At 57.6% G+C, this 26816-nt stretch overlaps 1 protein-coding gene and 1 long non-coding RNA gene across 2 annotated transcripts; one reads left to right on the top strand and one right to left on the bottom strand.

Annotated features, from left to right (window-relative positions):
* Nucleotides 1-257: 257 nt before the first annotated feature.
* Nucleotides 258-6436, bottom strand: TNNI1 (troponin I1, slow skeletal type). The gene is made up of 7 exons (XM_020892199.2): nucleotides 6394-6436; nucleotides 4696-4737; nucleotides 4124-4255; nucleotides 2821-2910; nucleotides 1731-1907; nucleotides 1374-1483; nucleotides 258-491 (listed from the first exon to the last, which is right to left on the bottom strand). Exons 3-6 carry the CDS (start codon nucleotides 4247-4249, stop codon nucleotides 1376-1378), a joined length of 501 nt encoding a protein of 166 aa, XP_020747858.2. The 5' UTR covers nucleotides 4250-4255; nucleotides 4696-4737; nucleotides 6394-6436; the 3' UTR covers nucleotides 258-491; nucleotides 1374-1375.
* Nucleotides 6437-9920: 3484 nt separating this feature from the next.
* Nucleotides 9921-11777, top strand: LOC139037394 (uncharacterized). Its single transcript, XR_011490167.1, has 2 exons — nucleotides 9921-10211; nucleotides 11065-11777. It is a non-coding gene; the product is annotated as an uncharacterized lncRNA (long non-coding RNA).
* Nucleotides 11778-26816: the final 15039 nt, after the last annotated feature.

Genomic DNA, 26816 nt, shown 5'->3' on the forward strand with positions numbered 1-26816 from the left:
CGAGGGCCAAGGGACACCAGCGCACCCGGAGAAGTGGCCTGGAGAACGGCCCTGCGGAGTGGCAGGGCCGGGGGCTGGGGTGGGGAGCCCTTGAGTTCCGTACTGACGGCCGGAGGTCAGGCTGCACTGAGCTGAACCCCCGGGGTGAGGCTGCGCTGTGTTCTATCCCCTTAGCATGCCTCTGTGTGTCTTCCCGAAGCCCGCACGGCCTCCCCGCCTCCCCTCCCCTGGGTACTCACAGACAGAGCCGCGGGGGATCGGGATATTGGCTTTAATGGAGAGGGCGTGACGCCCGTGGGCGACAGGCACGGGGCGGGACCCCCAGGCGCCCACCCGCCAGGCGAGGTCTTCACCCCAGCCCTGCCAGGGGCGTTCAGGCAGGCAGGCAGACGTGGACCAGGTGGGTGCTCCGCGGCGCGGGGCGGGAAGGCGGCGAGTAGGACTGCAGGGCGGGGCGGGCGGGGAGCCCGGAGCACAGCGGGGCCAGGCGCCTGCAGGGACAGCCGGGCAGGGCCTTCAGCGCCAGGCTGGGCCTCAGCTCTCACCCGGCCCAGAGCCCCTTCCACAGCCCCTGCCCCACGGGGTCCCCGTCCCGCCCAGGGTCTGGCAACTCATCCCCAGCGCCGAGCTCGGCTGCACCGTCAGCCCCTGACGTGCTCTCCCTGCTTCTGCAACCCCACTGCACCCTCGAGGACGTCACCCCTCCAGGGGCCTTCTCCAAAGACGGGGCTGCGGACAGACCCTGCCTGTCGCGTGTACCCCCGGCTCACCCACGCAGGGCGTCACCTGGCCTAACTCCGTGCCTTCTCCAGCATTTTCCTGGGAGAGTGGATGCCCTGTCTCTCTTGGACCACTGCCGGGCACTTTGCAGGACTCCCCAGGAGGCATTTAAAAGTGCTTATACTTTTGGAAAGTCAGAGCCAGAGGGTCCTGGGGGCCACTGAAGCCCGGGTCCTAAGCTCTTACATAAGAGTCACCCAGGGGCTGCCCCACCCCAGAGTCTGGGGTCCAGGGGGCCTGGGAGGGACCAAGTCATCTGCACCCAAGGTGGTGCTGGGTGCACACCTGGGCAACCATGGAGCTGACACAGCCCCATGCAGGTGAGGGGGCAAGGGCCCGAAGCAGGAGTGACGTGCCCAGAACATCTGGGAACCACACTGAGCCCGCCTCAAGGGTCCCTCCTCAGACCACATGGCCCAGCCCGGGGGCGCTGCCCTGGAGTCCCGGCTGCCCTGGGGGCGGGGCCGGGGGCTGGGGGCTGGCCCTGGGGGCGGGGCCGGGGGCTGGGGGCTGGCCCTGGTACCTCTACTGGGTGGTCGGAGTCCCTGCGGCCCTGGGGGCGGGGCCGGGAGCAGGGGGCTGGCCCTCGGTACCTCTACTGGGTGGTCGGGGACTTGGCGGCATCGAACATCTTCTTGCGTCCCTCCATGCCAGACATGGCCTCCACGTTCTTCCTCCAGTCGCCCACCTCCACGGGACGCTCCTGCGTGGGCCACACACGAGAGACTGAGCGCCAGCCCGCCAGGAGCGAGAGAGACTGGGCGATGGGCAGTCAGCTTGCCTAGAAGGTGGGGCAGCCCCAGCCCTCCTTCCCCGGGAACAAGGAGGGGAGCCCCGAGCTCCCAGCCCCCAACCCCCAGTCTCCCAGGGGTTCTGGAATGTTCTGCCAGGGGGCGGGGCTCCCCCAGGGACTGCAGAGCCGGTCGCGTTGGGTGCGGGTGGGGGCTCACCTTCTCTGTGTCCTCCTTCTTCACGGACTTGAGGTTGGCGCGCAGGTCCATAGACACCTTGTGCTTGGAGCCCAGCAGGGCGCGCAGCATGGCGTCCGCGGAGACGCGCACACGCCGCAGAGGGGGGCGCTTGAACTTCCCGCGCAAGTCCAGCACCTTGAGCTTCAGGTCCTTGATCTGCGGGGAGCAGGTGGCTCAGGGCTCCGGGCCAGGCCCCCAGGGACACCCGTGACCACCGCCACCTCGTGGACAGACACCTATGTTCCATCCAGTGCTGTTGGCACAGAGGTGGGTGGATCTCGGATGGGGAAGGCAGTCAGCCGTGGTGGTCACAGACGGATGTGTCCTTTGGAAGCCCCGTTTGGATTGGGGGGATGGGCACATCCTCCTATTCCCGCTTCTAACAAGTTCCCGGTGAGCCTTCAGGGCAGCCCAGTGAGGGCAGGGCCATGCCCCGGGGTGTTTCCAGGGTGCAGCCTAGGAGGGAATTCTGGGGAGATTCATGACCGGCGGTCCTCCTCCGGTCCCTCCCCATGCCTCTCTGGACAGGTTCCCGCAAGCCGCCCACCCCAGGCGCAGGAGCCCTGCCCCCTGCATCCCACTCACCCCCCTGGAGCTGACGCCCCCATGCCCCAAGCTGAGCGAGCACTGAGCGCCAGAGTCGGGGTCAGGGACAGGCAGTCCCAGGCCCCTGCTGTGTGACCCAGACCCAGGTTCCCAGCCTTGCTGAACCTCAGGGCCCTCATCTGTCAGGTGCAGATAAAAGCACTGCTTGGTACCCAGGTGCGCAGGGTGATCACAGGCTCAGTGCACAGAAAGGCCGTGCCCAAGGGGAGCTGTCATTGCCAGGCTGTGACGATGTGTGTGGGTGAGCAAACGGGGGCTGCTCTCCCACCGAGAAGCCAGCCTGGAGGGCTGGAGGAAGTCCTGCCTTTCATCAGTGAAACTGTCCTCCCCCGCCATCTCCAGAGTCCGCAGTGGGAGGGGGAGCCGGTCCACACCTGCCAGTCAGAGTGCGCCTCCCTACCCAGCAGCCCCCACACCCCCACACCCCCCACCCTCCCAGCCCCTCCAGCTGCACCCCCCTCACCTCCCTGGTGTTGTGCAGGCACTTGGCCTCAATGTCGTATCGCTCTTCGTCCACCACCTCCACTTTGGCGTGCAGGTCACGGCACAGGTCCTGGAGAAACAGGGAATCAGGAAGGGAGACTAGGAACGATCAGCCCCCAGACCCTTTTCAGCCCCTCAGCCTGGGGCCCTTGGCCACCTCCCACCCTCAGCGAGACCTGAAGAGGCTGCTGGACTCCCCCCCTCCACCTCCAATCTGAATGGAAGCCCTTCGTTGTCCTTTCTGAATGTACTTGTTATCGCCAGAAAGTTTTCTTATGATAAAAAGAATATGTTATTTGTAAAATTTTGAAAACTGTGTATTAACCAAAAATAATAAAGTAAGAATAATTAGTACTGCCACCAGTTGGAGGGAACCATAGATGATGTCTTGATTTACAGATTGTTGTTTAGTCGATAAGTCATGTCTGACTCTGACCCCATGGACTGTAGCCCGCCAGACTCCTCTGTCCATGGGATTTCCCAGGCAAGGATGCTGGAGTGGGTTGCCACTTCATTCTCCAGGGGATCTTCCAGACCCAAGGATCGAACCCACATCTCGAGTCTCCTTCATCGGCAGATGGATTCTCTCCCACTGCACCACCTGGAAGCCCTGGTTTATGGATGGTCTCTGGTCTAAGGATGGTTCAACTTATCAGTGGTGAGGCACTGATGCACGTTCAGTAGAAACCATCCTTGGAATTCTGGATTTTTACCTTCCTTGGGCTGACATGCGGTGCCAGCAGGGCAGCCCCATGCTCACCCAGGGGACCATCAACATACTCAGAGCCATTCATACCAGACAACCACTTCTCATCATCAGTGAATAACAGGAGATACTCAACTCTTCATCATAACATAGGCTTCCTGTGAGCTGATTTCACCCAACTGTCGGCTGCGTGAGTGCGCTGCACGTATTAAACTGGGCCAGGCGAACTGTGATGTGCAGTGGGTGAGGTGTAGACCACGCACATTCACACTTGGATATTTCACCTGGCAGTGCTTTATCAGTTCACAGCCACGTCCTAAGTCAAAGGAGATCTGTTTCCTTGCAGCCCCTTTGCTCTGCAGTCACTGCTATCTACCCTCTTATTAATGGTAGGAAAACTTTAAAGCCTCTGCAGGGGAAGCCAGGTAGGTCTGGAGAAGGGGCCTCCCCAGCGTGCTGCCCACCTGCCTGCTGGGCACCACGGGCTGGTCTGCCCCCACCTCCCGGTCACCTGTTGGGGCCCCCCTCCCCCCCGGACGCGCCCCCGCCCCACCCCACCCCACCCCCACCCTGTCACCTGCAGGGCGCTGAGCGACAGCCCGCGGGTCTGCAGCGCCGGGATGCGCTCTGCCAGGTAGCGCTTCTTCTCAGCCTCGCGCTCCTCGTGCTCCTGCTCCCAGCACTCCTTGGCTTTGGCCAGCATCAGGCTCTGTGCAGGAGGGAGCCCGGATAAGCACCGCGGGGGAAGGCAGGCCCCAGGCTGGGCCGACCCTGGCCCCGCCCCCGAGGAGGCACGTGTGCGGGCGTGTGTGCGCCAAGTGAGGCCAGACCCTGGGACCGCATCTGACCACGTGAGTGCTCGGACCCTGGGCCTGACTGCCCTTCCACCTTCCTCTTATCATTTCCCATCCTTGTGGGACCCAGAGCGCCTGAGAGAGAAACCCTTACCAAAACAGAGCCAGCCCTTTGTCCCTACGAGGGTTCCTGCCTCCCCCCAGGCCCCGAGCTCAGGCTCTGGGCTCCACTGGCCCCCTCCGCTGCGCCTCCGTTCCTCCGCCATCTCCCCCTCCCCCGTCACCCCGGTCTCAGAGGAGCCCTGCACCCGTCTGCCTCCCAAGCTGTCTCCCCCAGGGCCAGGACCCCGCTCACCTTCAGCAGGAGTTTGCGGGAGGCAGTGATCTTGGGTTTTCTCTGATAAGAAGGAGGAGGAGAGACAGCTGAGGCGGAAGGCGCAGAACCGGGAAATCGGGACCAGCGCTGCCTGGTCACCCTCAGCACCCAGAACCCTTGCCTCGGGGTCCCTTAAGGGCCCGTCTGTGATTTACCCCTCAGCTTCAGAGACTCGGCTCCCTAACCAATGAGTTGGATCCTGCAACACACCGAGCGGCCCTGGGGTCTGCGCACCCCTCCCTCATCTGTGAATCCGGGTGCTGAGACACTCCCCCCGGCCAGGCCGGCAGAGGGACTGTAGACAGAGTGAGGTCTGGACAAGCACAGGCCTTGGGCAGCAAGGCTGGCCCCCAGCTCTGGGGGCGACTCCACCTCACGTCAAAGAAACAAGCTGTGAGTTCCTCAGTGAAGAAGCTTAGCTCTTCAGTCGTCAAACTTTTTGTTGATGTCAACACCATCCACATAATTGCTCTCAGAAAACAATATTTTCTCGTCTTATTAAAAATCTTTGACATCTCTTGCTGACTAGATACATTCTAATAGGTCTCAGTCCTGTAGGTGCATTCTCCAGGGAAGCGAAGGGGTCAGCTCTCCACCTCTGACTCCCAGGGCTCCTGTCCCCTCCTGGACACAGGATCACGAACCCCACTCCCGCCAGCGGCTGCTGGACTGACCCTGGACCACAGCTCGCTTTGCCATTCGTGTGCATAAGGTGGAAGTGATGGGCCATGAGCAGTCCCCATGGGAGCAAACGAATGGGTTTTGGAACCTGGAGAAAGCTTCTAATCTGCCGTTCAGTGTGGTCTGTCTCCTCCTCTGGGAAAGCCTGGGGTCTGACTGGGGTCCAGTCAGTGTGGTTGCCACAGGTGGACTGTGGCTAAGGCCATCGCCAGCCTGAGTGTCCACTGTCCCTCACCCTTGGAAACACTTCCCAGCAGTGCTGTCTCGCCACCACGTGGGGAGCTTGGGGCCACCTTGCACTCTGTCAGTCACCAGGGACTCACATTCATACAAGCCTCAGCAACACTCAGAGATTCCTACAACGGCTGAAAGCCAGGCTCCCCAATTCTCACTGAGAACCTCTGCCCAGCGCCCGTCCATCCTGCTGCTGATTTCTGTCAGCCAGCCCTGGGTCCACAGCTGCCCACTGCAGTGCCCACCCTGGCTGAACAGAGCCTGTGTCCTTAGCAGCCTGAACAGACCAGGACTGCCGCGGGGGCGGGGCAAAAACCTGAGGGGCGGGGCAAGGGCCCTGGCTCCTCCCTCAACGTCCTGCGGGTAGTGGGGGCGGGGCATGGACTAATCCGAGGAGGATCTCCTCCCACCCTGCAAGTGTGGCTTGCTCAGGACCTGCTCTGCAGGGACAGGATGGCCCGCCAGGGTTGGAGCACTCTCAGACCCGGCGAGGCAGAACTGCTGGGTGGTCAGTGTGGGTGCAGTCACACTGGTCCCAACCTCAGGACCACCTTCAGGGAGGAGCGTCGTGCACAGGGCCCCCACCCCCGGACCTTGAGGCGCCCCACATCCAGCGAGTTTGCTCAGCCGCTGGACTCCCCCTCCCCAAGGGTGTCCCCAAGGGCTTCTCCCAAGCCCTCTGCTCTCTCTAAATGCCCACCCCGCACCCTGTCACCCAACTGAAGACGCAACCAGGACGAAGATACCCTGGGTCTCACTCACCTCGCTGCGGGCATCCGTCACAGGAAGGCCAGGGGCAGAGGGGAGCAGAAAACAGAGTGAGTGTGGACAGTGCTCAGCTTCCAGGGGGACAGACCACGGGGACAGGTTGGGACAGGGCCGCTGGGACAGCGCCCCAGAGAGAAAGCAGACACCGCGCAGAGGGGCCACTCCGAGGAGGAAAAGCCACAGGCTCCGTGGGCTGCTGGAGCCCCTCGTGGGGAAACACCAGTCATCTTACGCTGGGGAGAGTGGGGTCCTTGAGGGGGCCGGGCTGCAAAGCTTCCGTCCTGGGTGCTCGGCCGGAAGCTCGGCCGGAGCCTCCCCAGGCTCTGTTCATCTTCTGGGTGATACTGTCACGGCTTGTGGTCCACCCATTTCACCAGCACAGACAGACTCAGATGCAGGCAACCGGGAGGAGTTCTGCTCAAACCCTGGGAGCACTTGTGGGGGCCCTGAGGACCCCAGCATGCAGCACTGTCCCTGTGTTAGGATCTGGCCTCCCGGGGAACTGCTTCAGGGACTGAACAGATGATCTGAAGTCTGAGGCAAAGGGACACGCCTTCTTGGACCCTGGGAAGGGGCGGGGGACTACTTACACTTCTGGCATGGTGACGGACGTTTGGCACCTGGGGCGGAAGGAAACACTGATGAGTGAGCGCACCATTCCTGCCCCACCCACACTGGCTGGGCCTGGGGCTGTGGCAGCCGCCCAGCCTGGGAGAGAGAGTCCACAGCAGGAACAGACATACCGCCCCCCAGTGGGTCAGGAGGGGCACACACTTGTCCTTTCACTTTTTTTCTCTCTACTCATTTCCTCGTTCATACACCGGGGACAGAAAACTCATGAAGGCAAATAAGTAACAGAAGAACCAAAAGCGGTTCTGCTGGGTGGGTGTGTAGGGTAAGGATCTGCAAACCGCAGCCCACAGGTCAGGAACAGCCTGTTTTTGCTTGAAAGATTGTAAAACAAAGAATATGTGACAGAACTATATGTAACATACAGAGCCTAAAGTGTTTCCTATCTGCTCCTTTCCAGAAAAAGTTAACTGATGCCTGTGGGGACCCGAATGGTATCCAGGGAAGAGGTGTTTGGAGGGCGCTCACTCGGGGGCCTTGGATGACAGGGTGAGAAAGACCGTCCTGTGGGCAGCAGGTGGTCATGGATGGCTCAGAGAGGGAGGGTTTGTAAGAGTGACCACAGAAAAACAGAAGCTGCTGCCTGGCAGACGTCCAGGGGGCGCCATTCATGTGGACAGTGATGCACCCAGGGCAGGGCTGTGGGGGGCACTGCCGGGAGAGGAGCTCAGGTCAGGAGGAAGGGCAAGCCCTGTGTCCCACTCTGTTTTCACCCTGAGCTCTGCAGGCCCGTTTTCCTCTGCAAAATCAGGGATCGGAGAAGTTATTTTCCACTTAAAGTTTAGTTCTTGAACCCATTGTCCAAGCCAAATCACCAGAGCAGCCAGCCCTGGTTGGGGGGGCGGCGGTTAGCCCAGGACCCCCATGCTCCACAGTGGGGTCCTCTGCCTATAGAGCACAGTTTGAAGCCCCCTGACCAGTGATCCTCAAACCCCTTTTAGCCTGACAGTCAGATCAAGGAAGGAATCCTTGAGCCATAGAAGGGGCATGTTCCAGCCGGGCTGACCACACTCGGGGCCAGCCTGAACAGAGAGAATTCGGTGCAGGGGGTGGACACTGGGCAAAAGATTCAGGGACGACCGATGGGGGCAGGTGCGCAGGACGTGTCAGGAGTCCTGAGCTGGGTTGGAGCGGGGAGGATGGGGGGGAGGGGGGCTGCGCACAGGGTCAGGAGTTTGGATTCTGTCCAGGACTTGGAGTGAGTGGGGGAGTGCAGCGGCCATGGGATCTCCTCCAGAGCCGTCCACCTCTGCCTCAGTCCTCCCTGCTCCCCTGTGCACCTGAAACCCAGGTGGGGGTTGCCCCCCGCTGACTCCCCCATCAGAAAGTCCATGGGCCCCCTGCCGCTGGGTTGCAGGAATGTGACCTGAAGCCTCAGCTGTCACCTTGGGGCATAGAGGGGAGCGGAGCAGTCTGCACATTCCCGAGATGCTTGGCTGAAGTTAGATTTTATCGCCAGCTGTTTATTCTGGGGCCTCTGAGGAGGTCCAGAGCAGAAGGCGGCTGGGGAGAGCACCCCCTCCCTGGCTGTCGTCCGTCACAGCCCCCGGTGAGCAGCCCCGGGGACACAGAGCCCCCCTGAGGTGGACATGCTGCCCTCGGGTTGTGCCTACGCCTCCCAGGGGCCCACTGCCTGCCTGGCCAGTGCAGGCCCCCTGCCCAGCCACAGCCCACCCCCAGCCTGCCTGCTGACAAATGCCAGGCCGAGGGACCTCTGTGCTGCTCAACACGCGCGGGATGGGACTCCTTGACAGGTCCCCTGGAAAACAAGCAGGACCAGCGATAAGAACTGCGGAGGAGGCAGCTCCGCGGTGGGGGTCACATGCCCGGCCCCCACGGTGGGGGGAGATAAGGACCGCAGGAGCGGAGGCTGAGGCCGCGTGTCTGTGGGCGTGAAGCATGTGAGTTGCGTGTGCGTGGCTGTGCACGTAGGGAAAGGACTGAGCACTCCCCTCGGGCTCGTGTCCGCCCTCACCCCCGGCCTCCTTAACCTTGGACCCCAGTTCAAGGGCGCTGCAGGCCTCCAGACCCCCAGCGAGGCTTGTGCCACTCTGCAGCCCGCAGCGCTGAGCAGGAAAGCCCGCCCTCAGGGCCGGGGGCAGGCTCCCAGCCAGCGGACTTCATGCCCCGCACCCCAGTTAGAGAGCCCACCCAGGTTCCAGTCCCCGTGCCCCCCCCAACAGCCCCCTCGGGGCACTCTGCCTGCGCTCTCTGCCCTGGAGCCGGCTTGGCGCTCTGCCTGCTCCTGTTGTGTCCACTGTGCAGACAACAGGCGCTGAGCAAGTCGCCAAAGACTGAGAACAAAGAGGCGCCTGGGTTTCCCTGGTCAGCAGTTGGGGAGGGGAGGGAGTGCAGCCTTCCAGCGCCTGGGTCCTGCCCCCACCCCCACCCGGCTTCTCTGCCTCCCACCCACAGCGTCACCCCTGCCCTCACCCCAAGCTCTCCGTCTGCGCCCTCTGGCCCCAGAGCACCGTGCTCCTTCCTGGGACCACAGAAAGGAGCACGGTGACCGCGTGAAAACTAGTCCTGGAGGCTCTGCCCTGGGGCTCCCAGGAGCCTGGAAAATCCAGCTCATGGCTCCCAGCCTAGACGGCCGGCGGGCTGTCCCTGCAAAGCCATCTCGGGCAGTCCACCGATAGCCCAGCTGCGCAGGCGGGAGCCGCCCTCCTCGATGTTCAGGCCCCAGCCAGCTCCAAGTCTGAAGCCCCAGTGCCACGGCCCAGGCGGGGGACACTCACCTTCCTTGGTCTCCAGGAGTGAGTCTGGCTCGCAGCTGACTGCAGACTGTGGGGGCAGAGCGGAGGGCAGGCTATGAAAGCTGTGCCCCGCAGCCACTGGCCGGTAAAAATAGAACAGGCCTGTGCCCCTCCCCTGCCTGCTGCCCCTGCCCACCACACACGGCCTCACAGACAGGCCAGGGCAGCTCACAGCATCCGGCAAGCTCCAAGATGCTCGTGGCCAGCTCAGGGGCACACGGAGCCCGGGCACACGGCACCACACCCAGGAGACGAGAGCCCCAGAAAGGGGGAGCCCACAGATCAGAGGGGCTCCAAGCGGGAGTGGGGCCCTGGGGAGCTGTTTCGCTGACCCCACATGCCTTGCAGGGACTTGTGGAAACCAGGCCCCGTCTTGGGCTCCAGGAGGGCCAGAGGCTTGCTGTTTGGGCATCACCTCAGACTCAGGTACGTGCCCCAGAAGGGCGTCTAACCCTGGGGCTTAAGTCATCAGGGCTGGGGGTGCACCGAGGAGCCTGGGCTCGAGCTGACCCTCGGGCTGGTGGACTTTGAGGGTCCACAGACGCTCCACACCCTCTCCTGGCAGGTTTCCCAGACGGCTCCCCACACTCGAGCCTGGAACTTGGTGGCACTAACCCCCCTCCCCTGCCCCCCCCCCCCCCGGACCCCGCTCCAGTCACATGCCAGCAGCATGGGGGGGAGTGCACCTGTTTACTGGCTATTTTTAGAATGATGGATGAACACCTAATACCCACCCTCTGGTCAGAGGAAGACAATGCCTGCTATGTTAATCCAGTGGCTATTATTGTTGGTCACCTCATGGGCTGAGAGTCCAGGCCGGGGCAAAACAAGCAGGACACTGACCCTCGCAGAGACCAGGAGAGGCTGTGCCAGCAGCAGGAGGATGGGAACAGAGCTGGTGGGCCAGAGTGTCCTTGGGGACATCCCCAAGGGCCACTGCGGGTACAGAGCCCGCCCTCTCAGGCCAGTAGAAGTGACTTTGATTTATCTTTTGTTGGGTCACCTTCGGGAAGCCTCCATGCAAGAAGGCTGCCAGGGAGAGAGCCGGGGTCTGGGAGGTTATGTGGGGTCAGGGTTCCAGGTAGAGCAGCCTGCGCAGAAAACAAAGGCAGGCACCTGCCAAGGAGCAGCTGGGGTCAGAGAAGGAATCTAGGAACTGGGGGTGAACTTATTGTGTGGGTTTATCATGTTTATAACTTTTGCAATAACTTTCATACAAAACCTTAACATGGGCAGACAAAATGAATTGTTTACTTGGATTACCCTGCTTTCTGAAAAGGAAAAACAAAGAGAACAGACTGACAAATAGAAGAATGGAAACAGTCAAAGCAACCTAAAAGGTCGGCTACCAGGTGACCTCAGAAAACGTGCTGACCGCGATCCGCTCCATGGACCCTCCCCTGTGGTACCCTGGAGGGGCTTGATTCATTCTCAGGCTTCGTGCGAACCCCTGTCCCAGGCTCCAGAGTCCCACACCCACCCACACCCGTCACCCCACCAGCCTGCAGCGTCCTCAGCCCCACAGTCTCGGGCCACCCGCTGCCCACACTGTGCTGCAGGGCCTGGCCCGAGGCCGCAGTTCCGAGGCCCCGCTCTCTGCTTCCCGTTGGTGCCTCTACGGCCTGTCTCCTGCCCTTGCTTAGAGTTACCCTGAAAAAGCCCCCTCTTCTCAGGGTTCATCTGCCCAGATGCCAGATCCACTGCCCCCCCAACGCCTGCACCCCGCCTGCACCCCGCCTGCTGACAGCACAGCTGTCCCAGGGCTGTGAGCCTGTGAGGCTCTGGTGCAGACGTGCCCCTGGCCAGGGAGGACCCTCCACAGACAAAGAGTCAGGACCGGTGCCCTCAGCCCGGGAGGGGTGCAGGCGGATTCCCTGTGTTGGCTGTGCAGTGCCCCTCCCCAACTCCTACTCCCCACCAACGGCTATACCAATGAAAATGAAAACATGCCACCTTCTCGGCCAAAGGGGCTTTGAAAATGTGATTAACCAAGGTGCTGAGTCCGGGAGATTCTACTGAATCGTCTGTGGGGGCCCCACCCAATCTCATGGTCCTTGATAGCCGGAGGGTGAGCGGCAGCTCAGGAGAAGGGGTAACAAGGAGGCAGAGGTCGGGAGGGAGACCCCCGTGAGGATGGGACGTGCCTCCAGAGCAAGTTGCCCAGGGCGCCCAGTGAGTCTCAGGTGGGCTGTGGAGCTCTGCAAATGTTAAGATGCTGAATTGTGCGGCTTTGGGAGCAGCAGGTAGGCTGGGCCGGTGGCCGGGGTTCAGGTAGCCCTTGAGGCCCCCAGGACCACATGGGTTCGGGGGCTCCGAGAGCAGAGTGGCCCAGGCACAGGGGCCCCAGAGTGCAGCAGGCACCCAAAGTGTCGCTGGCCAGAGCCCAGCCTCAGACGGGGGTGGTCCCGCTCCTCGTCCCCTGGCGCAGACCCCAGGATAAGGTGAGGACCCTGCAGTGGACCACCCACCCTGTGACCCCCTCTCAGCCTCCCTGCCTCTATACACTCGGCTCCTGGGGCCACAGAGGCGTTTTAGAGGCCTTCTCTCAGTCCACTTGCCTCCAAGTATCAGAAGAGCGTTGCCTCCTCCAGAAAGTTGGCTCTGACCACCCTGACGACACTTGGAGCCTCCTCCAGGCTCCCCAGCCCCAATGCCTCCTTTTTTCCCTGCACGTGACCTACAACACGGAGGTCATCTACCGACTCGTCCAGAGAAAATTGAGTGTCAGCTCCACGTGCTATTCCTGGTCGTATGCTCAACACCTGGCACAGTGCCTGAAACACAGTAGGTGCTTAATCCATGCTCGTGGGATCAATAAGTGGACACAGTTCCTGACACACAGTAGGTGCTTAATCAGTGCTCATGGGGTCAGTGAGTAGACAGACACGAACTTGGAGAGGAGCCTTCTGACCAAAGACGGCGCAGGAGATCAGCTCTGGGCTCAGGAGGTCCCGCTGGTCCCTGGGGAGCCCGAGGCCCCAGGCAGGGTTGGATGGGAGCTGCTCACTCAAGCTCTGGCTCCCAAGCATCCAGGCCACAGCCGCCCCCTCTCCTGGGGCGGGCAGTCCTGCCTCTCACTACCCTTGACACAGGGGCGGCTGTCCCTCCAACGAGGAGCTCAGAAAGGCAGAGAGGCAGCGCAGGGCAGCTGTGCCTTTGTTGATGTGGCACTGAGCTGTGCCACCCTGCACCCTGCACCCACGCCGAGGCCAGGAGCGCCCGCGGGACGTGGTGCCAAGGCAGACAGAGGGCCTGCCGCTGACCGGCGACCACCTTCTCCCTGCCCGCCAAGCCTCTGTAACATAAATAAAATATTTTATGTTGTACAGTCTTGTTATGTAAACTTATCTGGGCTTACATAAAAAATGTCACATGGGCTTATTTGTATAATTATTATGTAAATTAATCAATTAATTTTTTCCATTTCCATTTCTAATATGGTAAATATTGGTAATCATGACCAACAAACAAAAGGTTTTTAGAGTCCTCAGTAAATCTCATAAAGAGTTCTTGAGACCCAAAAATGTGAGAACCACTACTCTTTTTTAAAATTTTTAATTGAAATGTAGACGATTTACAATGTTGTATGTTTCCAGTATATAGGAAAGAAATTCAGAGAGAGAGAGAGAGAGAGAGAGAGAGAGATACCTATATATTCTTTTTTCACGTTGTCTTCCGTTATTGGTTATTACAAAATACTGAGTAGGGTTCCCTGTGTGACACAGTAGGTCCTTGTTGGCTACCCATTTTATATACAGTGTCTGCATATTTTAACCCCAAACTCCTCACTTATCCCTCCCCCTCAGAACCACTGTTCTGTTTTTAGTAGATTATTAATGCTATTATCTTGGCTAATTTACTTTATCTATAAAATAAAGATAAAAAACCAAAATGATCAATAAAAATGTGAAGTATGGTTTTTAATCCTGTCAAGTGGCAACCAGAAGAAGGAATAATCAAGAAATTATTTTTAAAAAGTTTTTTGATGTGGACCATTTTTAAAGTCTTTATTGAATTTGTTACAACATTGCTTCTGTTTTCTGTTTTGGTTTTTGGGCCATGAAGTATGTGGGATCTCAGGTCTCCAACTAGGGATCCAACCTACATCCCCTACATTGGAAGGCAAAGTCTTAACCACTGGATCACCAGGGAAGGCCCAGGAAATTCTTTAATATCCAAGTTATACACTGTGGACTGGCCACTGGTAATCCGGGAATTTTGTGGCTTTGTGGTTTCATAAAATGTCCCTGAAATGACAAGTTAGGGAGACTTGGAGAAGGAATCCTATGAAACTGGGATTTTATTTCAGATTTTTGGGTGAGAAAACTCTGCCCAAATTCTAACTCTTGGAGAGTGTGTGTGCGCCTCATCTGTGGCCCACAGACCAGTACCTGAGCGCCTTCTCTCCATCCACCCAGCCCACCCTGCTGCTATACAGTCAGCCGTCCTCAATCCGGTCCAAACCCTTTGCCTGTGAACCTTCTCTGCTGCGCACACCTGTCCACCCAGGTGGGCTGGGCCGTCTCAACACTAGACCCAGAGAGGACAAACACAGCTCATCTGGCAGAAGTGCTTGCAACGCAGTCACCGTGACCCCCGTGTCGCTGCTTTGATAGCGGTTTATCTTCTTTAAAGTCGGGTCCCTGAATCTGAAAGTCCTCCTAAGGCTCTAAGTGTTTAAGGGGTTCTTCACTTTGGGGGGCTTAGAACTTTCACTGAAAACTTTTGAAATCTGTAACTTGCACACACATCATTTGGAAGTCATCCCTTTCACATGCACATCAAGTGGGAGGCTCTGTGACCCTCTGAAACCCACTCCAGGACACACAGGGGCTCTGAGCCAGCGGCGTGTCCCCAGGGACTCGTCCCTCAGGGAGTGCGGGAGCCCTGAGCCCGGCTCGTCTCTGGGGTCCGGGGTGACGCTGAGGAAGGGCTGCAGGGGAAGCCAGCAGCAGAGGGCAATGCTGAGCAGGGCGGTGTGGGGGTCAGTGTGGGTTCCTGACACCCAAGGAGAACGAAGGGGAAGAGAATTCCCGCTGCTTCTACATCGAGGATACTAAGGTTCCGGGAGCCCTCATGGAGGCCAGGGAACCATGGTATTTCAGAATCTGTGACAAAATGGTATTCATTCTCACCGACACCTTCCCCCATGGACAATCACCTCAATAATTCAGGGGGTCCACGTGAGACACACACTTGCTACAAACAGCTGTCATCCTCTCTCCGACTTGGGTAAACATGAACACATCACGATTCAGACTAAAATCTAGACAGACGGGAAGTCTTCCCCTCCTGCTTTGTTGTTCACATGAATATATTAAAAACTCCCCAAACAATTGACATAACGTGTGTGCTTTATGAAAGAACTAACGTGGTGTGATGAATCCTGAGAGGAAACTTAGCTTATTAGGAAATATAAAAAGGAGTTCATCAGGCAGCCAAGGAGAAAGGGCATTACAGACCCAAGGTGTCTGTGTCTGAGACAGACACAGACACAGCGGCAGGAAGACTTGCGGGGCAGATGGGACTAGCAGCAGTTTGCTCTCGCTAGAGTGTAGAGGACTAGGCTGGGGCCAAGCAGGAGCCGGGCTGGGAGAGGCTGCAGGGTGATTGCAAGGCACAAAGCCTGGTGTGCGCCCACATGCCACGGAGCCTGAACTCTGTGCAGTCAGCAGAGGTCCCTCAAAGGGCTGTAGCCCAGAGTAACGCAGGCAGGTGTGCATTTGGGAAAGTTCACGCAGGCTGCAGGATAAACCTGGACCTGAGGGTGGAAGAACTGGAGACCAAGGGACCAGTTCAGAGGCAGTCACAGTAATAATAATAATAAGCAAATATAGCAAAATGTGAATATAATATAAATCACATTCAATACAACATGCTTAGTTCCTCAGTCGTGTCCAACTCTTTGTGACCCCACAGACTGTAGCCCCCCAGGCTCCTCTGTCCATGGGATCTCCCAGGCAAGAATACTGGAGTGGGTTGCCATTTCCTTCTCCAGGGGATCTTCCTGACCCAGGGGTCAAACCCATGTTTCCTGAGTCTCCTGCATTGCAGGCAGATTCTTTTACCTCTGTGGCACCAGGGAATCCCAACAGTACAATAATAACAGTAATAGGAAAGCAGCTATAGGGGAGGGAGCAGCGGTGCTGTGGAACAGAGGAGAGTCCAACTGAAGAGAAACACGCCACCTCTGCGTTGCGAGTTGTTTTATTTGGGGACCTTGAAGATTGGGCTTCCCAGGTGGCTCAGTGGCAAAGAATCCGCTTGCCAATGCAGGAGATGTGGGTTCGATCCCTGGGTTGAGAAGGCCCCCTGGAAGAGGAAATGGCAACCCACTCCAGTATTATTGCCTGGAGAACCCCATGGACAGAGGAGCCTGGTGGGCTATAGTCCCTGGGGTTGCAAAAGAGTCAGACACAACTTAGCGATTAAAACACAACAACTGAGGGTTACAGTCCAGGCGACAGCCACTCAGAGACTGAAGAATTGTTCTGAAGAAGTAGCGGAGGAGCAAGGATACAAAGAAATGTTTCTTGGGGGGAAAAAAACCCCAAAACCCAAAAACTTGTAGTTGAACATCAAAAGGTTCCTGCTAATCAGAGAAACCAGACATTTCAAGTCCAGGACTATTGCCTTTCTATGAATGGAAAGATATGAGCATCTTTGCTCGTTGCCATTACTCTTGAGACATGCATCTCAGCTAGCCGGGTCAGCGACCTGGGCCCTGGGGGTGCCCCATAGGAGTGACCGCTGCAGTGGCCGCTGGCTAGAGGGACACGCTGTCACAGGAATGTCAGGCAACATTTTTTGTGAGCAAGACAGACACAAGAGGCCATCGGGAGGATGATCTCCAGCTTCAGCCGCTGACCAGTGTGCATTGGGGGTGAGGGCAGAGGCCTCAGGGAGGAGGAAAGAGTCCAGACTGATTCTCTGGCTCAGTCAACAGCACAGCTGAAAGGGTCCACCCTGGAGAGATGGTGCCTGGGACGCTCGGGGGACGGGCCGGGTCCTGTCCGGCAGCTGAGGGAGGGGTGGATGCCTGGTGCAGAGCTCAGGGGACACGGTGCGTGGAGATGGGCGGGATGCGGGGACAGGAGAAGGGGAGGGGGAACCCCAAGGGTCAGGTGTGCAAAGGGAAGGGGGACAGAAATCAGAGGAGGAGAAAGAGATGGACATGGGCAGGGTGAGGTCAGCAGGGGCCTAGACGGCAGGCGGGAGGACAGCAGTCATGGACACAGGTTCAGTCTAGAGCATGGGCGTCACACCAGGACCCAGGATGGAGTGAAGCTTACAGATGGAGGGTGACCCACCCCCCCACTTCTGTTCCGGACACGCGGGCAGCCAGCCTCAGATGGGCCCAGAAGGAGATGAGAAATTCTGACCTGGGAAAGGCGGCCGTCTCCAGGAAGCACTGAAGTCTGGGGGCTGCAGAGAGGCCGAGGGTCTCCAGCCCCAGCCGCAACCCCGAGCTTCCGACGGCCTTTGCATGCTTCCAGGTCCTATCTGTAAATGCACAGTGAGGACCACCACATGGCGGAGGAAAACTGAGAAACAGAATATCTCTGCCATATCAACAAACCAGGATGTCACATCACCAGGGAGTGCAGCCTCCGCAGACGGCGAGCTGGTGAGCCCTGAGGGACGCAGGGAGGAAGGAACACTGCCGACCAGCAGCCACCAGCTGCAGCCACCCCACGGTGAGCCTGGAGAAAGCTCAGGATGCGAGGACACCGGGCGCAGAACTTTCCCGGCAGTGCAGGGGACCACAATCCACCTCTCTTCTGTCCTCAATGCAGGGGACATGGGTCCGCCCCTGGTCTGAGACAGGCCCCTGTGCACCAGAGCTCCCGCACCCACGCTCCAGAGCCAGAACTTCTCCAACAAGCGAAGTCCCGCAATGAGACACCCTGCACAGAAACAGAGTAGCCTCTGACCTCCACAAGGGGAGAAAGCCTGAGCAAAGCAAGGAAGACCTGGCACAGTCAAAAATAAATCAATAATTTTTTAATTAAAAAAATACACAAGATACTGACCCCAGATAGGTGAGGTACATATCAAAGGAGTTTCAGTGAGCCCAGGCTCCTGCATCTTCCCACATGTAGAAAAGCCCTGCATTCCTTAACTTGGGATATCTGGTTTCTTTAATTAACAATAAATTTTGATGTTCAGACTACCTGCCCTTTATTGGAAAACTCCCGTATAACCTGGCTCCTCCCCTCGCCTCCTCGGAGCAGTTTCTCAGAACTCTCTGAAGTGCTGTCTCCAGTCCTGATTTTGCCCCAAAGGAAACTTAACTTGAAACTTTCATGTTGTGCAACTTTTTTCCAACAACATCTACTGTGAAAGAGAACTGAAACACCCAAAAGTAATCTGGAGAAAACACAAAATGCAAGGAACAGAGCAAAACTTCCAAAACTGATAGAGAGAGAGAGGAGATACCGTGTCCATGAAATGGGGGAGAATGCTATAGAGAGAAGAAAAGGAACATTCTGGAAATGAAAAGAACTCTCAGAAGTTAGCAATACGATAGCAACAACAAAGCATTCCATGGAAGCACTGGGTGGGAAGTTTGAAGAAATCTTCCAGAAAGCACAAAGAGAAACTGGTCAGGGAAAATAAGAAAGTTGAAGGACCCTCGGGGGCCCAACACTTTACACCTGGGGGCCTTGGTGCCTCAGAGAGCAGAAGAATCAGTTATCAAAGACCCTGTGCCTTGCCTCCCAGGACTCAAGCTCCCAGCTTCACGAGTACCAAAACGCTGAGGACCAGGAGCCCAGCTCCAGAGAGAAACGTTGCTGTTTATTGTTTAGTTGCTGAGTCGTGTCCGACTCTTTAGCAACCCCATGGCCCAAAAGAATTCAGAGAGAAATGTGGTCACACGGAAAAATTTTAGTCGCCTCGGGCTTCTCAGTAGCAATACCAGAAACCAGAATACAAGAGAAAATGTCTTCAAAATCCTATGGGACAATGATTTCCAATTAGAAAGACACAGGTGACCAGCCAAACTATCAACTGACCGTGAGGGTGGAGGAAAGATTTTTAATTTATTTTTTATTGAAGGATAATTTCTTTACAGAATTTGGCTATTTTCTGTCAAACCCCAACATGAATCAGCCATAGGTGTATATATGTTCCCTCCCTTTTGAACCTCCCTCCCATCTCTCTCCCCATCCCACCCCTCTAGGGTGATTCAGAGCCCCTGTTTGAGTTTCCTGAGCCATACAGCAAATTCCCGTTGGCCATCTATTTTACACATGGTGATGTGAGTTTCCACGTTACTCTCTCTGTACATCTCACCCTCTCCTCCCCTCTCCCCGTGTCCATAAGTTTATTCTCTCTGTCTGTTTCTCCATTGCTGCCCTGTAAGTAAATTCTTCAGTACTATTTTTCTAGATTCTGTATGTATGTGTTAGAATACAGTATTTATCTTTCTCTTTCTGACTCACTTCACTCTGTATAATAGCTTCTAGGTTCATCCTCCTCATCAGGACTAACTCAAATATGTTCCTTTTTCTAGCTGAGTAATATTTCATTGTGTATATGTACCACAACTTCTTTATCCATCTATCTGTCGATGGACATCTAGGTTGCTTCCATGTTCTAGCTATTGTAAATAGTGCTGCAGGGAACAATGGGATACATGTGTCTCTTTCGATTTTGGTTTCCTCAAGGTATATGCCTTAGGAGTGGGATTGCTGGGTCATATGGTGGTTTTATTCCTAGTTTTTTAAGGAAACTCCATACCGTCTTCCATAGCGGCTATATCAATTTACATTTCCACCATCAGTGCTAAAGCGTTCCCTTTTCTCCAAACCCGCTCCAGCATTCATTGTTTGTAGACTTTGGTGATGGCTGTTCTGACTGGTGTGAGGTGATATCTCATTGTAGTTTTCATTTGCATTCCTCTAATAATGAGCGATGTTGAGCATCTTTTCATGTGTAGATGTTTTTAAATATGTGAAGCTTCAGAGTCTTGTGTCTCTTTTCTCAAGAAGCTTCTGGAGCCCGGGTTTCACTGAATGAACATCCTGCAGAATGGGAGGGCTGGGTGCCAGGCAGAGGTGAAGGGTGTCTCCCGGGACAGCGAGAAAGAAGGTTCCCAGGTCCAGGAGGACCTGCGCAGGTTAGAGTGGGGTTGCTCGGGGGTGGAAGGAAAGGAAAGGGGGAGGGGAGGAAGGGACTCTGCGTTCTGATGTCCTGAGCACTGTCAGCCAACAGAGGCTCATTGGGTCGTGGACACACAGGCGACCAAGCCAGCACAAACAAGGCAAACCTAAGCGTCAGAGGAAACCAAAGTGGGAGAAACAGGGAGTGCCATTCATAATGCACTACTCTGGCTCCGTTGTGAAAAGTGTCTACAGAGTTCAATTACCTAAAGAGTCCAACTACTTTGACCAGATTAAACTCACGAGAGGACACAAGGCGCACAGAAGAGTGCACCGTGCCATGGGAGGGGGCTGGCGACTCGGCCCCCAGACGGCCGGCAAGCGGCAGGGTCAGTGGGTGGACGGCTGAGCCATGAGCCCTGCCGCCTGACCCGCACAGAAGCGGCTGTCCTCAGGGTTCCACGGGGACCCCGAAGCCCTCGTCTCCCCAGTGTGAGCAGGTGTGGCCCTGCGTCTCGAGAGCACTGCCGTCTCTCAACGGAAGTGAGCCCCAGCCGGCTCATGCAGCCCCTGGACTCCAAGCTCGCCTGTGAGCCGGGGTCAGGCATCTCCAGCCCCCGGAGGAGACATCCGAGGAGTGCAGGCGTCCAGGGCTCCGAGAGCCTCGCAGAGAACCAGGCAGAGCGAGTGCCGGCCGGACGCCCCAGGCCCCCGCCAGTCTGGCCGTGACGCCCTGTGTGCACTTTGGGGGGCACGGGTCCCACCTCAAGGCACTTGACCCTCGGGAGGCTGAGTGGTCAAGAGACAGACCTATGGACCAGTAACAATCACCAGAGCTACCAGCCAGCTGCACACAGGTGAACTTCAGAGCCGCCAGAGCCTGTGTGATGAGTGCCGCTGACTCATCATTCAAGGTTCTGTTTCATCATCAGAAAATGTGACCTGGCAAACCCAGAGCCGTGGCACACAGGACTCAGGGCTGGGGTCCCCGGGGCACCAGCTTGTCAGTACACGACCTTCTTTATGTGTGTTTCTGTTTACAGACACCCTATCTGATACGTGCCGTTGACTCATTGACGTTGAACTCGGGGCCAACAGCCTGAGAACTCACACCCAAATGAAGCTCATGTAACATGTATTTTCTCCATCAAACATGTCCCAGCTTCTTCATGCTTCAGCAGACAGCCCTACAGCACCAACTTCGGGGCCATCTGAAACACTGGAGTCACCCACAAAAGCACAAATACTCAAGAAGCATGGCATCAGACGCTTGTTTGCAGCATGAGATGGAAACCAGAAGGCAGCTGTCACCTTGCTGAAGCTCTGCGGGGAGTGGGGCCTGCAGGGGTCTCGCCGTTCTCACCCACCTGGCACAAAAGCCCCACGAGTGCTGATCGGGGGGTGATACATACATTTTAGCAAGTGGGCCGCTTTGCAAATACAGATAATGAGGAGTGGCTGTTATTCAGCCCATTTTATGGGTCAAGAAACTGAGGCTCATCAGGGTAAACAGCTGACACTTGACCAGCGAGGGGCAGAGCCTGGATTTGGAGCTGGTCCAGAGAGGATTCTGAATCACCCAAGGCCACACAGCTACTGGGGGCAGTGCAGGGCTGAGCCCTGGCCCTGGACTGGGAACAGCACCCTCTTCACGGAGTGCCCGATCACCTGCACTGTGGGCTCTTCCCTCCCCTGGTTTGCTCCGCCAGGACCTGAGAACACAATGGGGAGAAGTGACTGGGTCAGAAGAGGCCCTGAGGCTGCTGCCACCCGCCCAGCCCTGGCACCTCCATGGTGCCTGCAGACCCGGGCAGCAGGGGCACCTCCCTCCCTGACGCTGGTCCCCCCTGCCTGAGAGGTCCAGGAAAGGGAAGGACAATGGAGCGATTGAGCAGGCGCCCTGAAAGACAGATTGTTCCGATAAAGAGCGTTCCGGGCACCGGCCAAGTGCTCGCGTGTGTGGAATGTCAAGGAAAAGCTGAGTAAACGCGGCCGTCTGGCTGGGGCCCTGGGCCCGCCTTGAGGTGCTGCAGGCTCAGCTAGGCCCCAGGGGCGGACTCTGGCGGGGTGGGGGTGGCAGGGAAGCAGACAGAGGTGAGCGTGGGTGGGAGGGGAGTGCTCTGGGACCCCGGCCCCACCCTCTGGCAGCCTCTGGACACACTCAGACACGCACCCCAGGTCCTGTCCCCACGCCGGAACTGCTGTGAATCCCAGGGTAGCCTCTCTGAGCTCTGCCTTCTCATCTGCAGAGTGCCCTCTGCACCCAAGGCCATGGCGACGGCCAAGGGGGAGGGCTGGATGCTCAGCATCTCCCCCATTCAGGTCAAAAGGGGCCCCCTCGAGCCCCGCCAGGAGCCAGCCCCCCGCTCCCAGCTCACTGCCCAGTGCCACCCTGCTCCCGAGACCCCCAGGTGGCCCACCAAGCGTTGGCCCCAGTGTGAGCGCCCAGCCTGGTCCCCCGAGAGCTGGACTTCCGAACATCCCCAGGGCCCGGGGAGGAGGGAGCTGGCGAGGGCACACAGGAGCTGCTCACCGCCCACGGCCCGTCCCAGGAAGAGTCTCTGGGGCTCTTGTCTTCCGCTCAGGGTGCTGGGGTGGCAGGTCAGGGCCCACAGCCGCCTCACACCCCAGACCAGCCCGCAAGGCTGGGGCCGGGACTCAGCGCATGTGTCCACCCCACAAGGGCCCAGGCAGTTAATGCAGAATTCCCGCTTTATTACCGAATTATTTACAGTTCTTCCCACACACCCGGCAGAGCCCCACCCTCATCAGCCTTCAGTAAAACGCAGTGACAGCACCCCCATCACCCCAAGTCTCCCAGGCAGGGGCATAAACGCCCGAACCTTTGCTCGGGCGCACCTCGCAATGCCTGTTGCGGTCCCTCCTGCGGGCCTCCAGCCCCGCCCCAGACAGTTCCTGTCCCACAGACCTGGGCGCAGACCCCACAGCAGGTCAGCGCTGTGTGACTTTGAGCAAGCGACCAGCGTCTCTGAGCCTCCGCTTCTCTCTCTGCAGAGACGGATCCTCTCTACTCCTGGCAGTGGGGAGACCAAACGAGGCTGCAGGGACAGAACCCCGTGATGCCGTGCACCTGCACACAGCAGGAAGTCATGAGTCTGGTCCCTGCGCGGTGGGCGGCCTCCCCTCCCAGTCCAGTTCCTTGGAGACTGTGACCACGGTCCCCAAGGTGAGCGATGTCCTTTGAACCATTGTAACTTTCCCAAGGGAGCCAGCGTCAGGAGAGGTGGGGAGGGGTGACTGGACAGCTGGAAGCCTTCAGCCTCACCCAGCCGTTCATGCAGGACTTAATGTCTGCCAAAGATAAACAGGCCCACCCCCCGGACACCCACCGTCTGCCGAGGAGGAGCTGAGTAAACAGGCTGGGCCGGGTGCTCCTTCCCAGGCTGGCAGAGTCCAGCTCTGAACAAAGGCCTCTTGGGTGCTGCTAACAACTGAAGCGGAGGCCTGCGTGCCCAGGGGTCCTGCTGGGGGGAAGGGTGGGCCGTTTTAAGTCCCCCAGTAAATGACACTGGGGCGGTTTGCATCATACACGTAAGCGCAGGCCCAGCCCGGGGCCTGTCAGCCTGGACGGGGTTGTGTCTGCAGGATAGGCCTGCGACCCAGCGGTCCCCGTGGATGGGGTGGGCTGGTGGGGTGACAGCCTTTCCCTCTGGGGGGCTGCCACGCCCGCGCTGTGAGGAAACGCTGCTCTTGAGGACAAGGAGAGCCCCGCGCTGCAGCTGGATGCCCCACACACAGCCTAGGCCTCCCACAGGGGCGCCTGGGAAGGGGGGCCCTCAGGGTGATGCTGAGGTGGGCACGCGTGAGGCTGGCCTGTCTGCTTCAAGTGGGAATGGCTGCAGCAGCAAGGCCAGGCCTCCCCAGAGCACCAGGCACAGGTGTCGTCTCAGCCTCCAAGGGCTGGAGGCCTGGACGTGCCTGGCTGGGCCTCTGCTCCAGGGCATCGCAGGACAGTGGTCAGGATGTCGGCCAGGAGGAGCTCTCATCTGAAGGTCCAACCACGAGGGACCTGCTTCCAAATGTACGTGATTGTCGCCGGGGCCCAGCTTGTTGGCCATGTTCAGTCCTGCGAAGCGGACCTGCCCAACACAGTGTTTCCTTCAAAAGCAGGCAGGAAGAGGGACGTCACTGGCGGTCCTGTGGTTAAAAAATCCAAGCTCCCAATGCAGGGGGCATAGGTTTGATTCCTGGTCAGGGAACTAGGATCCCACAGGCCACATAACATGAGCAAAAAACAAAAACATTTAAAAATAAATAATGAAACTTAAAAAGAAGCTAGGATGACTGGAGGCAGTGAGCGAGATGGACACTCAGGCCTTCAGAAGCCCTCACTGTGTGTGGGTGAGACATCCGTCCAGTCTCCAGGCCAGTCACTCTTGAGGGGCAGGGTCCCACACGAGCCCCTCGGAGGCAGAGACCAGTGGGGCTGCATGGGGTCTGCCCGCCAGCGGCGCTCCCGAGCTGACTCTTGGAGGAGCAGGGGGCTCAGGGAGAGCACGGGGGTCGGCAGGAAGCCAGAGCCAAGGGGTGTCCACGTGTGTGTGTGTCTGTTGTGTGTGTCTGTGTGTATGCATGTGTGTGTGTGTGTACGTGCATGTGACTGCCTGTATGTGCACGTGTGTGTGTGTGCGTGCATGTGTTTGTGAGCTCGCAGGGCTCTGAGCCTCTGGAGAGGGGCCTGGTTAGCAGTGCTGGTGGAGAGTGACCACGGGGCTATGCCCGCTGATGGCCTGTGCACCTCGAGTGCTGTCTTTACAGGCACTCTCTCCACACGTCTCACGGCGATCCAGGAGGCAGACCATGTCAGAAAGCAGACACGGCTGGGGTTCGCACTCGGGGCTGTGATCAGGGCTCAGGCTCCAGCTGCCGCCCATACGCCTGCTCGTGTGGCTCCAGACCCGGCCCACAGCGGTGCTTTCACACCAGCCCCTCACCCATGTCCCCTCCTGCCCCCCAGCTCCCACCACCCCTCTCTCTGTCTTCTGCAACCTCCAGCCTCCCCAAGCAACACGCCCAGACTCCCCGGCTCTCATGAGAGCCCAGTCATGGAGCATCACGGATTCTTCTAAAGAATATACTGTGATGCCTCTTACATGTGGAATCTAGAAAATACAACAAACTAGCAAACGTAACAGAAAAGGAGCAGACTCACGGAAACAGAGAGCAGACAGCTGGTTACCAGGGAGGAAGACGGGCTGATGCAGAGTTAGGGGATTAAGAGGATGGAGCTATTATGCATAAAATAAATAAGCTACAAGGATATACGTACAAGGGATAGAGCCAGTATTTCATAGTAACTATAAATGGAGTGTGACTTTTGAAAACTGTGAGTCACTATATTTTACACGTGAAACGTAATTTTTTAAAAGAGAATGCACTTCAAAAGTGTACTTCATGCACTTCAATTTAAAAAAAAAAAATTAAATTAAAAAAGAATATTCTCAGAGAGAAACATCCAGAGACACAGAGAGATTCAAATAGGCAAATATTCATTGCATCCTTATATACACAGAGATAAAAACAAAAAGGATGTGGGGGTGTCCAAGTAATGAGGGGCTGGATGGCAAATAAACAACAGTAGACCATAAACACACAGGCATTAAAATACTTAATGTCATGGTCTCATAACAGAGTGGGTTTATACATTAAAAACGAAGATATAAAATACACACAGTATGACCCTGTGTGTGAAAAGCAATTACATATTACAAATCATGTGATAATTAAGTATTACATATATTTACACAGGAGTAAAGGTAGAGGGAAATACCGCGAGATGCTAACAAAGATTATCTCTGAAAGATGGGAACACCAAGGTGATGTCTGTTTCCTTCTTTATAACTTTCTGTCCTTTCACATTTGCCTCAGTGAATGGATGTCTGTAATAAAATAAAGTATTATGTGTAAGAACAGCAGTTTGCAAAAGGTTCCCCTCTGCCTGGAGGGAGAAGCAGGGACCAGGCCAGGGGCCCCGAGGCGGCACCTCCTCTGTGCTCTCTGCTGCACCCGTGCTCTGCACCTCAGGCCCGGCTGCGTCTCCCCTGCATTCCCTGACCTTGGGAGGCAGAATCGGGGGGGGGGGGGGGGGGCTCAGCACTGATGAAGTGGAGGCAGAGCTGACTGGGGAGCCTGGAGACACCCCCTCCTCCCTGCAGCCAGGAGTCTGTGTGTCCTGAGGATGCAGGATGCTCCGCTGGCCAGAGCAGGGGTGACGGTGCCCCTACCCCGCAGCTCACAGCCCAGGACTCTGCGGGGTGCCCTTACCAGGGCCCCAGGCCAAGGGTGGGCCTGACAGCTGGAATCAGGAAAGGGGGGGGCCAGGCTTCCTGACCCTGGGCAGTGTGGGAGTGGGGTAACTGACGGCCCAAGGGCCCGGGCCTGCGGCGTTCTGGGGACACATAGCTTCCAGTGTGGAAACCAGGGGGGTCCCCGCTCACTCCGGTAGCAGGTGGCCCCCCTGTGGGTCTCAGGGCCAGGCTGCGCAGCACAGGGTCCGTCAGCAGAGCCCAGACCTCACCCCCAGGATGGGCCCTGTGCCCAGGTCGTGAGATGGAGCATTCGGGCCAATACAGGACAGGTACTGCCCTGCCCCAGGCTCCTCTGCTGCCCCAGGGGGTCCTGTCCAGGGCTGCCCCTGCAGGCTCACACAGACCCTTCCAAGCTGAGGGGCCCCTTGCTGGTCCCCTCCTGGAGTTGGACCCAGCACTGCGTCAAGGCCTGGCGGCAGCCTCTGTCCACGAGCGCCCTCCACACAAGCCCCCCAACACCCCTTCTTAGCCCCCGGCCTCCGCTCTCACCCTCACAGCCCACCTGCGAGCCCCTCTCCCCCTCCACTAGCCCATAACCCCACAAGAAGGGCTCATCTGCTGTGGATTCAGTGCACACATCCAGGGCCCACCCCCAG

Source organism: Odocoileus virginianus, chromosome 11 (genome assembly GCF_023699985.2).
Source record: "Odocoileus virginianus isolate 20LAN1187 ecotype Illinois chromosome 11, Ovbor_1.2, whole genome shotgun sequence".
In the NCBI taxonomy this organism is placed as follows: Eukaryota; Metazoa; Chordata; class Mammalia; order Artiodactyla; family Cervidae; genus Odocoileus; species Odocoileus virginianus.

Excerpts from the sequence above, each read along its gene's own strand:
- TNNI1 (XM_020892199.2), bottom strand. The coding sequence starts at position 4,249 with ATGCTGGCCAAAGCCAAGGAGTGCTGGGAGCAGGAGCACGAGGAGCGC. Across the intron at positions 2,911-4,123 it reads TGTCGCTCAGCGCCCTGCAG|GACCTGTGCCGTGACCTGCA; the intron begins GTGACAGGGTGG and ends CTGTTTCTCCAG. Across the intron at positions 1,484-1,730 it reads AGAAGGAGGACACAGAGAAG|GAGCGTCCCGTGGAGGTGGG; the intron begins GTGAGCCCCCAC and ends TGGCCCACGCAG.